Source organism: Hippichthys cyanospilos, chromosome 13 (assembly GCF_059441005.1).
Source record: "Hippichthys cyanospilos isolate Australia breed blue-spotted pipefish chromosome 13, RoL_Hcya_1.0, whole genome shotgun sequence".
Taxonomy (NCBI): Eukaryota; Metazoa; Chordata; class Actinopteri; order Syngnathiformes; family Syngnathidae; genus Hippichthys; species Hippichthys cyanospilos.
This window is the reverse complement of record NC_142381.1, coordinates 17,743,198-17,755,860: the sequence shown is the minus strand read 5'-3', so window position 1 is coordinate 17,755,860 and position 12,663 is coordinate 17,743,198. Positions and strand designations below refer to the sequence as shown.

Genomic DNA, 12,663 nt, shown 5'->3' with positions numbered 1-12,663 from the left:
TTGAAGAATTTGCAAAGATGATATTTATTCTGTTTTGCTATAGATTTTACATTGTTGCCAAAGTGTTGGTGTGTCCTCTACACAGGTGCATCATTTATTTGGGGAATTATGCTATTTTTTGCAGTGTTTACAAACTATCTCTGTCTGAAATGGCAATATTTTACCATTTGTTGAATGTAACATATTAAAATATATATCTTTAATGGGGTTATAAATAGTTATAAACACAGAAGACAAAATAACACATTTCCAAATTTTATCATTTGTTTTGATAATCATTGTGTAATTTGTCATTATCAACATTCAAAAGCCAAAATAAGTGTTGGTATGGTGTGTTAGAACCCAAGGTACTGTTGATGCTGAAAGGAGAGATGATGGAGAGTATATGACTAAAAGAGTAAACACTGAGTTAACATTTTGCTGGACCACTGCATGAATAGCTCAAGTTGCATTCAAGATAAAGATAGTAACTACTCATTTCCAGTAATTTTCTAAAGCACTAACATAATCGAAAATCAGCATCAGTGATTTTCTGTAGTTAAACCACATATCCACAAGTTTTAGAAAACATAATTCATCCCTATCATCCTTCTGAATAAACCTGTTACATTCATTTCCATCTCACAATTTCAATCATTATTACAATCAAAGAGACACTGAGTGTACAGAGGCAGTCAGTGGAGCAGCCATGTCAGTGTATTTGGAGCACACTGAAGGAGACATTAAGAATCTAGAGGGCGGATCTTCTCTTCTTTGCTGTCTGTTCTTTGTCACATTGCTCCCATTATTTTTCTTGACCTCTTCTTTTCTTCCTATTCTCCACATTTTAAAGAGATAACTATACAATCACTGCAGGCAATTTTATTTGAATGGTTTTAGTGTCTGCACCTGTGAACTTTATCCATCCGGCCTTCAATGGATCCATCCATCCATCCATCCATCCATCAACAAAGACATACAGAGACAAATGACCACCTAAGGGCAATTTAGAGTGGCCAAAATACCTAACATGCATGTTGGTCAGAAGAAATCTGATTACACAGAGAAAAACCCACTCAGGCATGGGTAAAACATGAAAACTCCACACAAGGCTTCCGCATGTGTGACAGGTGCAAACCAGTCTGCCACTGTGCCGCTCTGTGAAATTCAACCATTAAACAATTAACTTTTTTATAATCTAAACTTAAACGTGATCTTCACTTATTGTCAGTAAGAGTTGGGTCCAATTCAGCCACTTTTTCTTTTTTTTCCATTCAATTTCATTTGAGCCTACTTTTAAATTCCATTCCTTCCAAATGCTATTGCTTGTTATTTTTAAATTTTTGCAGTGCACCCGCCCAGCATGGCATAGCTCAAAGTTCATGTGACAAAGGTTATCCTTAAAATAATTGGCTCTATTTTCTCACCCAACACAAGTCTACTGCGATGCGCGGTCTAAATCTGAGCCAGGCCAGTCTCTTAGTTTTGATATTGAATATAAGCCTATGGTTATATGCCAGTTTTGGCCAAAAACAAGGCTGTGTGTCACTAAAAGAAGGCTTAGTTATGACTGCAACTCATGTTATTGGAGGCAAGTAAGAAGAACTTAGAAGAAGTAAAAGAACTTTTTGTTGTTGAATCTGCCCTCCCACGCGCCACCATCACACCAGAGGGTAACAGCATGACAATATGTTCAAAGATATATGCATTTTTGTGCAGTTAAATATGGGCTGTTACATTGTAGGCATGAGCACGGCAAACATGAGTCATCAATAATCAAAATGGCTTTTCTCACTCCATTATGTTATTTTGGTATTTATGGCTGTTATATTTTCTTTATTGATATACCTGTAGCTGATGCAGCTATCACTTACCCTTCACAGTAGAGATGCAATACAATTTACCGAGCCAAACGGTACCACATAAATTCAACTGCTTGGTAAAAATTAGCCCATTATAGTAAAAATCAAGAAACAGATGGGTAACAGCCCAGAAAGAAGGTTGTCACAGGTTTCTTTCCATCCGTTTTCTGTCATGCTCGTTAGAGTATCAGCTCAATTCTATGTATAAATCACTTTAAAATAACCTTTTTTGCAAATAAAGTGCTCTGCATTGAATGCAAAAATGTCTTCCAAGATAAGAATTTTTTTTTAATAAAACAAAAAGAAATAATACAACAATGATGACTCTCCTGCTGTGTCAACGCCAAAGAATCAAAATGAGCTTGTCGGACGTTTATCAGGTGGTGATTCCAACAGAAAAGGCTCAATTCTCTCTGAGTCTCTGCTTTGTCCTCTGTATGTCCAACAGCGCCATGTCCTCTGACCAGACGCAATGGGCAGGTATGTAAGGGTTGAGGAGCCCAGAGAGATAAGGAGCGGCAAATTTATGTCAAGATTTGAAAATAAATAAAATCAATCTTAAAAGAAATTTAAAATGAAAAGTGAGCCAGTGAAGGCTTGTTCCGAGTTGGATTTATATGCTCTCTCCAATTTGCTTTCCCAGTTTAAAAATCACTGTCCAATTTAAAACCTTTGGCTTTAGATGAGGCACCAAGGGGCCTACGTCAGCAGAATTAGATTTTCAAGGGACACTAAGATCAAACACTATAACTTCTGTTTTATTTTTATGGAAGTTCAAGAGGTTCACAGCCATCCAGGTCTTGAATTCCTCCAGACAAGGGACTAGTGGCCTCAACGAGTCATAGATCAAAAAGTCATCCACATACCAGTGGATGGAAATATCCATTTTTCTTAAGAGTGGAGGCCAAGGCCAGCAGGTAGAACAACAGCAAAGGTACTACTGTATATTTGAACTCTGTGGAACCCTATATGGCAGTAGGGTGGGTGCGAGACTCAGAGCAGCCAAGACAGGATTTAAACCCCTCAAGTGCTACCAGTTCCCACCTGATGCTGCTAACGAGTCAACAAAACACTGTGGGCCACTCCATCAAACGCTCTAGTCAGATTTTACATAAGACACAGTAAATTGTCAAGAGAATGGCGTTAAAGACATGTAATCGTGCTGATTCTGTGCTATGCATCATCCTTAAGCCTGAGTAGTAAACCTCCATATGACTTTATGGTCATCCAAGTAAAGACTTCCCTTGTGATTGCACCACTTATTCCACCTTTTTTTTAACAAAAAAGACAACATAGAAATGGGGCTCAAATTTGACAGCACACATACCAAAATGGCCAAGCTCAATGACAATATTTAGGAGAACCGGCCAAGGATGAAAATCTGTTAAACCACATCCTTGAGGAACTTTAAGGAAACAACTGCAGTTAAGGTGAAGTAGTCAAGGCTGACTTAAGGTATGAGGGTGGGTACATCCTTGATCGGTTATTAGTTTTGCGCAAGAGATACATTATAGGTAAACAGCTATTCCCATTCACATTCGCTTGGCTTACCACTACAGCAATAAAGACTTTGAACTGACCTAACATACAGCTTTGTGGATTTGGAGTAGCCGGAGAAAATCCAGGCAGGCACAATACGATGACGCAAACTCCACACAGAAACGATCCAACTGAGATTCAAACCTGGATTCTGTGACCGAGGCAAATGTGCTAGCCACTGTCACAATTATATTTATTGAAAATGTATTATTGTGACAGTTTTCACTATTTTTGTCTCGTGATACTTCTACCGCATTATTCTTTTCAACCCTTTCCTGCCCTCTTAGTTGACTTTTCACTATTTCTTCTCTTTTCTCTTCAGTCTTTACTTTTATTTTAATCTCATTTACATCATCAGGGTCTTTTAATTGGACGTTCAAAGTAGATGAACAAAGAAAATGTTTTTCAACTTACATTTTGTCATTTCAAAAAAATAAACAGAAAACACAGCATGTGCAGCAAAAATGGCACCCCTCTTTGATATTTGCTTGCACACCCTTTGGCAGCTTACAAATGTTTCTTGTAGCCACCAATAAGCTTCTTGTACGTCTCAGCTTCTCGCCCTTTCATGTTTGCAGGTTTCTTTGCCCCTTTGCAAACTTCAGCTCGAACTAAAGATTTTCAATACGATTTAGATCAAGACCCATTTGTGGGCATTTCAAAGCAGTCAATTTGTTTTCTTTTCAACCATTCCTGCATGCTTTTTTTACATATGCTTTGGGTGTTTTTCTTGCTGCTGCTATCATGATCTTCAGCTGAAACTAAGTTTCCTCACACTTGGTAGGACATGTTGCTCTAGATTATCTTTACAATTCTCTAATTTCATGATCTCCAGGTCAGATGCAGCAAGCAGCCCCATTTCATCATTGATACTCCATTGAAAGTATTCTTTTCCTTGTCAGTTTCATTGCACCGTCTTTAAAAAAATAAAAAAATCTTGGTGTACAGTCCCAAAAAGTTCAATTTTTGTTTCATCTGTCCACAACCTATTTTCCAGAAGTATTGCAGTTTGTCCAGTTAACCGTTGGCAAAGTATTTTTGTTCCTTCTTATGTCTTTGCAAAAGTGTCTTCCTTAGCCTCCACCCATTATGCACTGTTTGGTTTAGTGCACTTCATGTGGTCGTTGCCAAAACCATGACCCCCTGACCATTCCAGGTTTACTTTCAAATCTATGGATATTAGACGTGACATTTTTTCCACTATTTGCACCAGCTATCCAAGACTTCTATCATCAAGTTTCTCTTTCGCCCAAGTCCAGGAAGGTTCTTGACAGTTTCATGCTGGTGAAACATCTTGATACCATTAGGGACTGTTCATACACGAATACCAAGGGGTTTAGAGATGGCCTTATAATTGTTGGAGGTCTTGTGCTTGTGAATTATCGCACTTGTGATGTCCTCCGACAGTCTGTTTGTTTTCACCATTGTAACAAAATGATACGGGATAACAGGTAGCTTTTTAAAACACTGAAATAACTTGATTCATGTTACTTAGTCACTGATTTACAAGAAAGGGTGCTGCTATCATTGTTTGTTTAAAATTGTTGTCTAGCATTTGCCCTTTTGTGTCAAAAACAAGCTCTATAGAATCAAAATGTTTCATTGGACCTTTTTTTTTCCAGGAGATATTCCACATTATGTACATTAACTTCATGGGTGCTAATAATGATGAGCAGGACTGTACATCACATCGACCTTCTATATCTATCATGACCCGCCTTTGTGATTGTTATCTTTGTCTCAGCTTTAATAAAGTCAGTGTTTCATGGGGAGTGATCAAAAGGGCAGTTGTAAGTAGAAACAGAAATAGCTTCACTTCAGTAGCTAGTAAAAACATGCATTAAACATGTTAATGTCATAAAATTTTAACGAGTTGCTGACAAAGCAAAGGACTGCTAAGTCCAAGGTCAAATGTCACATCTGCACTCACATCACTCTCTTAAATTTCAACTCCATGGTCAAGCATAATATTCAACCTAAATATACTGATACTGTATATATTTGGTGCTGTATTTCATCAACTGCTTGGTTTCTCTTTTGAGAATTGAAAATAGTAGACTAAAACAAAATAGCAGACTAGCTAATAACTAACTGAAGGGTGAGATGAAAATTAATTTTAAAAAATACTTGTTGAATTAGTGCTTTTAAAATGTATAGCTCTGTTTGAATTAATCCTTTCTGTTGTAAGTATAAATGCCATTTATGTTTTAATTTATTAAAATGGACAAAAAAACTATTATAGAAACCCCTACAAGAGGGGTCACAAGCTGTCCTCGATATGGCATATATATATATATGCCAGTACACATATATATATATATATATATATATATATATATATATATATATATATATATATATATATATATATATATATATATATATATATATACTGGCATATGACTATTAGTCCCCTGAACATCCAAAAGAGAATCCTAATGTTACAAAGAGCTGTGCGTATATTTATTAGATGGCGGAAATGTGTGTGACAGCAACTAATCAGTGTCTACATTTCATTTTCTACTTTGTGTTGCAAGATGTTGTAAGTAAATGTTAGGGCGGTGCTCCCTGGAAGGTAAATGAGCAAGATATAAATAAATAAAATCAGGATACGATAAATTGCACATCGTTTTCAAGTTATAGTTAATAAAATGCACTACAAAGACTAGATATGCTTCAAACTGCTATGCTTTGTTTTGTTTTTCTTTTTACTTTAATTTTTACATTTGATGCATGCTACTCATTTCAAAAACACTTGAAGTGATCATTAAAAAAAAAACTTACCTATTCGGAACATTCCACAGGTGAACAATTTAATTAAAAATCAGAATGTGTCATGATTTGGTATAAAAGGAACATCCCGCAAAGCTTCAGTTGCTCATAATCAAGGATGGGGTGTAGAGAGGTTTCTTAACATACGTTTGCAAGGAATTTATTGATTGCATCATTTGCCATTTTTCTGAAAAGATTCTGAGAATCTGGAAAAATCTTGCATCTTTCTGATCGTGATAGTTTTGTTGTATTTATGTTTTACACTGTGCATCAAATTCCTCTGAATCACGGTTTGTAGTTTCAATTAGCCTTTATTAATGGCAAGGTAAGTTGGGGACGGGTGCAGTTTACTGAAACGAGGGCTGACATACTCATATACATAATCAATGTTAATGAACCAAGGCAGAGGGAGCCTTAATCTGCTTTAGGGTTTATAACAAACACAATGTGTGCTGTTCCTCTGCCGGTAACTCCTTCTGGGTCTTGATGCCATTTCTAGGCCTTGGCAGTGAAGTAAAAGGATTGCTGCTTGCAGCCTATGTCATTTCAATAGCCTTCTCTAAGCCTTTCAGCCCCCCATTCGTTTTTACACCCTACCCAGTTATGGATTATTAGTCTCTTAGAAAGTAAACACGTGCTTTATCAGAAGTATGTGTTTTGTGACGTTATTGTTGGTTTCATTGATTGGTTTTATGTATGGTATAATTGGTCACAACATGCCAGATTTAAATCACAGTAGTGTTAGTGGTGCCAGGAGTATGATATATTTAAGAAACCCATCAGAACGTCTCACTATAGACTGATTAAACATGATGTTTGGGGATGTAGGTTTAGTTTAATTCAGTACTCAGTTTGTGTTTATTGACAGGTTTGAAGTTTGTCGTTTGTTTTTGCTCACAATGTTGTACATTGTACATTCTGAAATCCAGCACTTGTGGTGCAATAATGTACTGTATTTTCTAGCGTTCTAATTCTCTGTTTGTTTTCACTTCCACAGTAAACCCTTCCCCATCGGAGACAGAGTGACATTCAGTGGAAAGGATTGTGTATGCCAGCAGTGTTCTCGCTCACTCGCCAAGCCAAATGAACCTATCAAAATCCATGGGCCTAGCCGTAAGTCCAGCATCTGCCTTGCTTTCACCCTTCTGTTTAGAGCCACCCAATACTCTAATTTGATGTGTCCATTAGCTCTATTAGCACATTTAGCCTGCAATTGGCTGGCAAGCAGTTCAGAGTGTCCCCCAGCTATCCTAGTTAGGATAAGCAGCTATAGAGAATGGATGGACGAATGGATGGATGGTCCTCATTTAGCTAATCGAGTTTGTGTTAGATCAATGTTCCCATACAGTAAGAATGATACAGTTTAACACACTCATCATTCATTTGTCACCGCCAACACAAAACATCAAACATCCAGCCCTAACCCTGTCTTCTTGTCAAATCCTTACTCTGTGATTATGTCTGCATCTGGAATGCAGCATTTTCTTTCAAGGTTCAAGAGCTTTATTGTCATATTCATTGTAATACCACACAATGAAATTCTTATTCTGTTCGCGTCCCCGAGCAGACTACATTCCACAACCAAGTAAAAAATAAGGTAGGCAATAAAAATGAAACAAAACAAAAAAAAAACACTGAAAACTCACGCGTTACAGACCTCAGGAATACTGGGACACATTATGGTATCTGTGGTATCTGAAGGTAGCCTTCTTAGTGGCACCAGTTGTTTGTTTTCTTGAGTAGAAAAGGGAGATGTCTGAAGTATGGGGTTTACTTGAAGATATAGGCATTATTGTATATTATTTATAGCTTCTAATGATGTCGTATTTATTGTATGTTAAATTCTGTTGTGAACGTATGTTAAATTCTTTTGTGAACTGGATTAATAGGTGGATTTAGGACAATACGAGTTTTGATTTTGTTACCTAAATGAAGATTGTGTGTCAAACGCACAGGTGCCCACCCTTTGAAATAGGGCCTATTGTGTTGAGACATACAGAAGGTAGTGTGCTAAATATAGCCTACCTCATTGATGGTAAAAACTTGGACAATGAAAACTATGACAGCTAAACAAAGCAAGGGTGATTTATTTGGAATAATGTATGTAGTTCGTGCAAACACTGGCTATGACCCACTGACTGTGCAGTCACAAAAGATGGTGGAGCAGGACAAATTTATTGTCCTCCCCAGATTGCTCCATTCATGAGTACAAATTCCAAATGGCTCCCCAGATGTGTGTTCATCACTGTCAGAATGAGTGCTGGTGCTCAAAATATAATCCTTTGTTTTTTTATGCAGCATTCTGTTAGGATGCAAATTCATGCTTAGACTGCACAACAGTATAGTTGTCTTTGTTACTTGACTGTGGTTGGAATATTGTTCAATCAAGTACAATTTTTAATTTGAATTTGAATTCCATTGACCATTTTTTTTGGTCCTCAAAACATGGATTCCACATTTTATTCTGGTTGTATCTCCAAAAAGATACTATGCATGGATAAGTCATTTCAACTTTGCATTATACATTGTTACTACAATTGTACATTACACATTACAATTTTAACTAAACAATTCTGGAATCATGACAGGAATTTCTGGCCCACATCATAAAAAACAAATGCATCATGATTCAGTAGACAATCGGTTTTGAACGCTTCCAGACGAGACACAAGGTCTTAGCTTTATTGATCCAACCCTATCATCATGAATTGACAGTTCCAATATATTTGCCAGTGGCAAAAATACTGGGTGTGCAGCAGTTTTTCACAGTAAAGTGCAGCTTTTCTGAGCTGACAGTTCGCAGAGGAATGTGGTCCCTTTACTCATGGGCATACTCCTCCCAAGGCCAGTAGATCATGTCAGAGAAGATCACCTGAAGCCAAGTAATTTTCCTAATGGAAACAAACTGACATTCCCTTAGTACTGGAATGCATCACGTATACCCTCATCATCTCAATTGTCCTGTTCCTGCTGTTCTCAATAACACCATGGATAGAGTATGTCTCCATATAATGTATTTTTAATAGTAAGTTGCTGAAATAGTTCATTGTGGTTTGGGGCAATATGCGGCTTTGGCTTTATTTCTTCTTACTTTAAATCATGCTGAACACTTTTATAGTTGTAAGAAGTAGCCGAAGTAAGCAATATACCACATTTGCGCAGCTATTGATTAGTTGGGCTTCAGCAGACTGGATGAAGAGGAAGTCTAAGTAAACCTGTTCTTAAGATGTCAAGCGCCTGAACAAATTTTGAAATGTGAGACCCCATAAAATTGGCATGTGTTGGCTGACTGCTTTTATGAGAAGTGTACACACCAAAACCAGCATATCACACCACCCACAATGATATCACTTCCAAAAATTGTGTTGTCCAGAGTTGACCAAATAATCAAATTCAAATTGACATTGCAATGTACCATACATTAAAACAATACCATTTTGAAATCATGACGGCTGAAACGTGGAAGGGGAAAAAAATGCTTAATTTTGGATGGTCAATAGGTTTTATTCTTTTTAAACAAAAAAATCACTTAAGACACTCCCCATCAAAGGAGAATCGGTGAAGGTAATAACGAGACTGCCAAGAGACAGGCCTTTTTCTGACTTTAATCAACATTGGCTAAAATGTGTCCTTAGTATGTGTGTTAGGGTGTTATGAAAATAAAATTACACTTTGACTAGATACCTTTGAATGCTTGTAATTCTGTCTCATCTCTCTTCTATTTCTTTCTTCGTTCCGCTGCTCAACTCCCAACCCCGCTCTCCTCCTCCTGTTTTGTTCTTGCTCTTTTTGTCCAGACTGTGCCGGATGTGGAGCAGAGATCAAGCAAGGTCAGTCTCTCTTGGCATTGGAGAAGCAATGGCATGTCAACTGCTTCAGATGTCAAACGTGCAACATGGTCCTCACCGGAGAGTACATCAGCAAGTGAGCATGAAAAGACCAAAATACTGTATAGTGATTCTTGAAGTTGTATCCTAAAGTCATAAAAATCTCCAAGAATCCGGTAATTAATTCTATGCAAGAGGTTTGCTATTACTGTGTGCAACAAATTGCAGCTGTTGTGAATGACATGGATTTACAATTTACATTCCCAGTCAAGGCAGAGTACAGTATGTTGTTTTGATTGCATTTAATAATAGTTAACGTTTTATTAGGATAGACCAATAATGGGTTGGGCTGATTATCATGAATCTTAAAGCCGATAGTCCATCATTACGCCTCTCCGATCATGGAGACTTGCACTTGAATGTAGCATCTGACTGTCTGTTAAGGAACCTCGCTACAGCATGGTCTCGCCCACAGCAACATGACGTAGAATTGAGTTATTATTAATGAATTGATTCTTACATATAGTAAGTATGACAATATTAACCTAAAATATTGCAAACACCTATCAGGAAAGATTTTGCAATGGCAACAATTTGATCCTATTTGCTGTTAATAAATAAATAAATATATATATATATATATATATATATATATATATATATATATATATATATATATATATATATATATATATATATATGTATGTATGTATGTATGTATGTGTGTGTGTGTGTGTGTGTGTGTGTGTTTTGATGAAGGCTGTGCTGAAATTTTTATATTAAAGATTATGTGACATCTATCATGGTGTGTAAGCTTAAGACATTGTGTTGTGCTCATGCCTCACTATTTGTTTGTTTCAATATTTTACTGAAGATTCCTTGTTTCATAATTATTGTATATGGAAAATAAAATTCAAAACAATAAATTAGACAAATCAGAGATCAGGGATTTATTTTGAAATGTACTTTCAAGATTTCTCTCCAGTGTTTACTCTTACTTTTTTGAGACATGAAACAAACAGAAAAACAACAGCTTTTATATGTGTACAGGGACGGCGTGCCATACTGCGAGGCAGACTACCATGCCCAGTACGGAGTGAAATGTGAGGGCTGCAGCAGATACATAAGTGGAAGGGTTCTGGAGGTGAGAATTGAGAACACGTTCGGCAGTGACAGTGCAAACAGAGATTTAGCTGGGTTGATATGTGGAGTAATTGAGAAATCCTCAAATGGGAGATGACTGAGCTAAGTGAGCATAATCAGTCTTATCACAATCGAGCAGTCATATTTCTTCCACGGCTTGGTTTAATCCCCACTCTGCTTGGGGAGTGTGTGACTTATGATTGAAGAGTGATAATCATGTTGACATGCTCACCCAAACCAAAACAAATTCATCCGCGGTAGTCAAACATCACATTGTCTTTTAAGTTTGCTCTTTAGCAATCTCTTACAATGTGCTACTGCGCTACATTTGTTTATGGAAATATTTCATACATCTTGCATATGTTATGATAAATGCTATCTAAAATCAAATGTATATTGAATTTTGCACATTTATATAGATATACATATATATCCACTAGATGTAAGCTGTTATCAAGTAGCTAATGGGGGCACAATAGGCATACACTCAAGTTTCAAAATTTGAACGCAGATCTCCCTCTCAAAAGTTCAAGCTGGACCCAGAAAGGCCATAGTGGCTTAGAGATGCTTAAAATGCCCAGTGATTCGCCAAATCCCTTTACCAAGGCAAAATATTTTGATGGAGAAACTTCGCCAACTCAATTTAACCGCAGCAAATTAAAAAGTTCTTCAAAAGTAACTGCGATTAAAAAGGGACTATTGACAACACAAACTTTATCTGCATGTATTTTTATTTTCAAATATCCTTGAAGTTTTTTTTTGCACACACAATACTTAATGTATTTAATGTACAAAAAATATTTTTTCCATAACTTGCAGCTTCTGAAGTTAATTGAGTACTGCAGATAATCAAATTTTTTTGTTATTTTTTGTTTTTTGACTTATTATGGCATAAATACTGTTGTTATTCCTAGTTTTGGCAAAATATCCCGATAGGCTGTGACTGATGATAAAAAATGTTGATTAGTTGAAAAGTAGGAGTTAATCAAACCAGAGGAGACATAAGCAAATGGATTTAAAAAGTTAAATGCAATATTATGAGAGTAGTTGGATTGGGACTATTGAAAGCAGAGATTGATTAAATCCCTTTTGATGTTTTACGTCATTGGACACGCATGAACACACACACACACACACTTACACACACCCACTCAATATCTTATTGTCCCTGTGCTCCTTTGCTCCTCAGAACGTTTGGTGTAAAATGCTTTGTTCCTCTCCGAGTTATTTATAGACACAGAGGCATGTCAGCCTTGATCTGAAAGTCGGTCTCTCTCTAGCTCTCTCTCTCTCTCTCTCTCTCGCTCTCTCTGTCTTTCCCTCTCCCTCCCTCCATCCGGTATATAAGCCGCAGCAGCAAAATATGAGCAAAAAAATGATTTTTGCCATGGATAAACCGCACTGGACTATAAACCACAGGTAATAAAATGAGATATTTCTGCAAAACGATGGTACATAAAAGTTTATATATAATTTTGTTATTTAATTTTTTTCTAATTGTCTGCCAACAGTAAAATCCTCTCTTTAACAGACTGAACATG

At 36.8% G+C, this 12,663-nt stretch overlaps 1 protein-coding gene across 8 annotated transcripts in view; it reads left to right on the top strand.

Moving 5' to 3' along the window:
- ablim3 (actin binding LIM protein family, member 3) overlaps positions 1 to 12,663 on the top strand; it is a 66,118-nt gene that overhangs the window by 30,160 nt on the left and 23,295 nt on the right. For all 8 annotated transcript variants that reach the window (XM_088431513.1, XM_088431512.1, XM_088431511.1 and 5 more), the window contains exons 4-6: positions 7,150 to 7,265; positions 9,950 to 10,076; positions 11,030 to 11,123. In XM_088431513.1, coding sequence (XP_088287639.1) covers positions 7,150 to 7,265; positions 9,950 to 10,076; positions 11,030 to 11,123 — 337 coding nt within the window. The remainder of the gene's footprint in view (positions 1 to 7,149; positions 7,266 to 9,949; positions 10,077 to 11,029; positions 11,124 to 12,663) is intronic.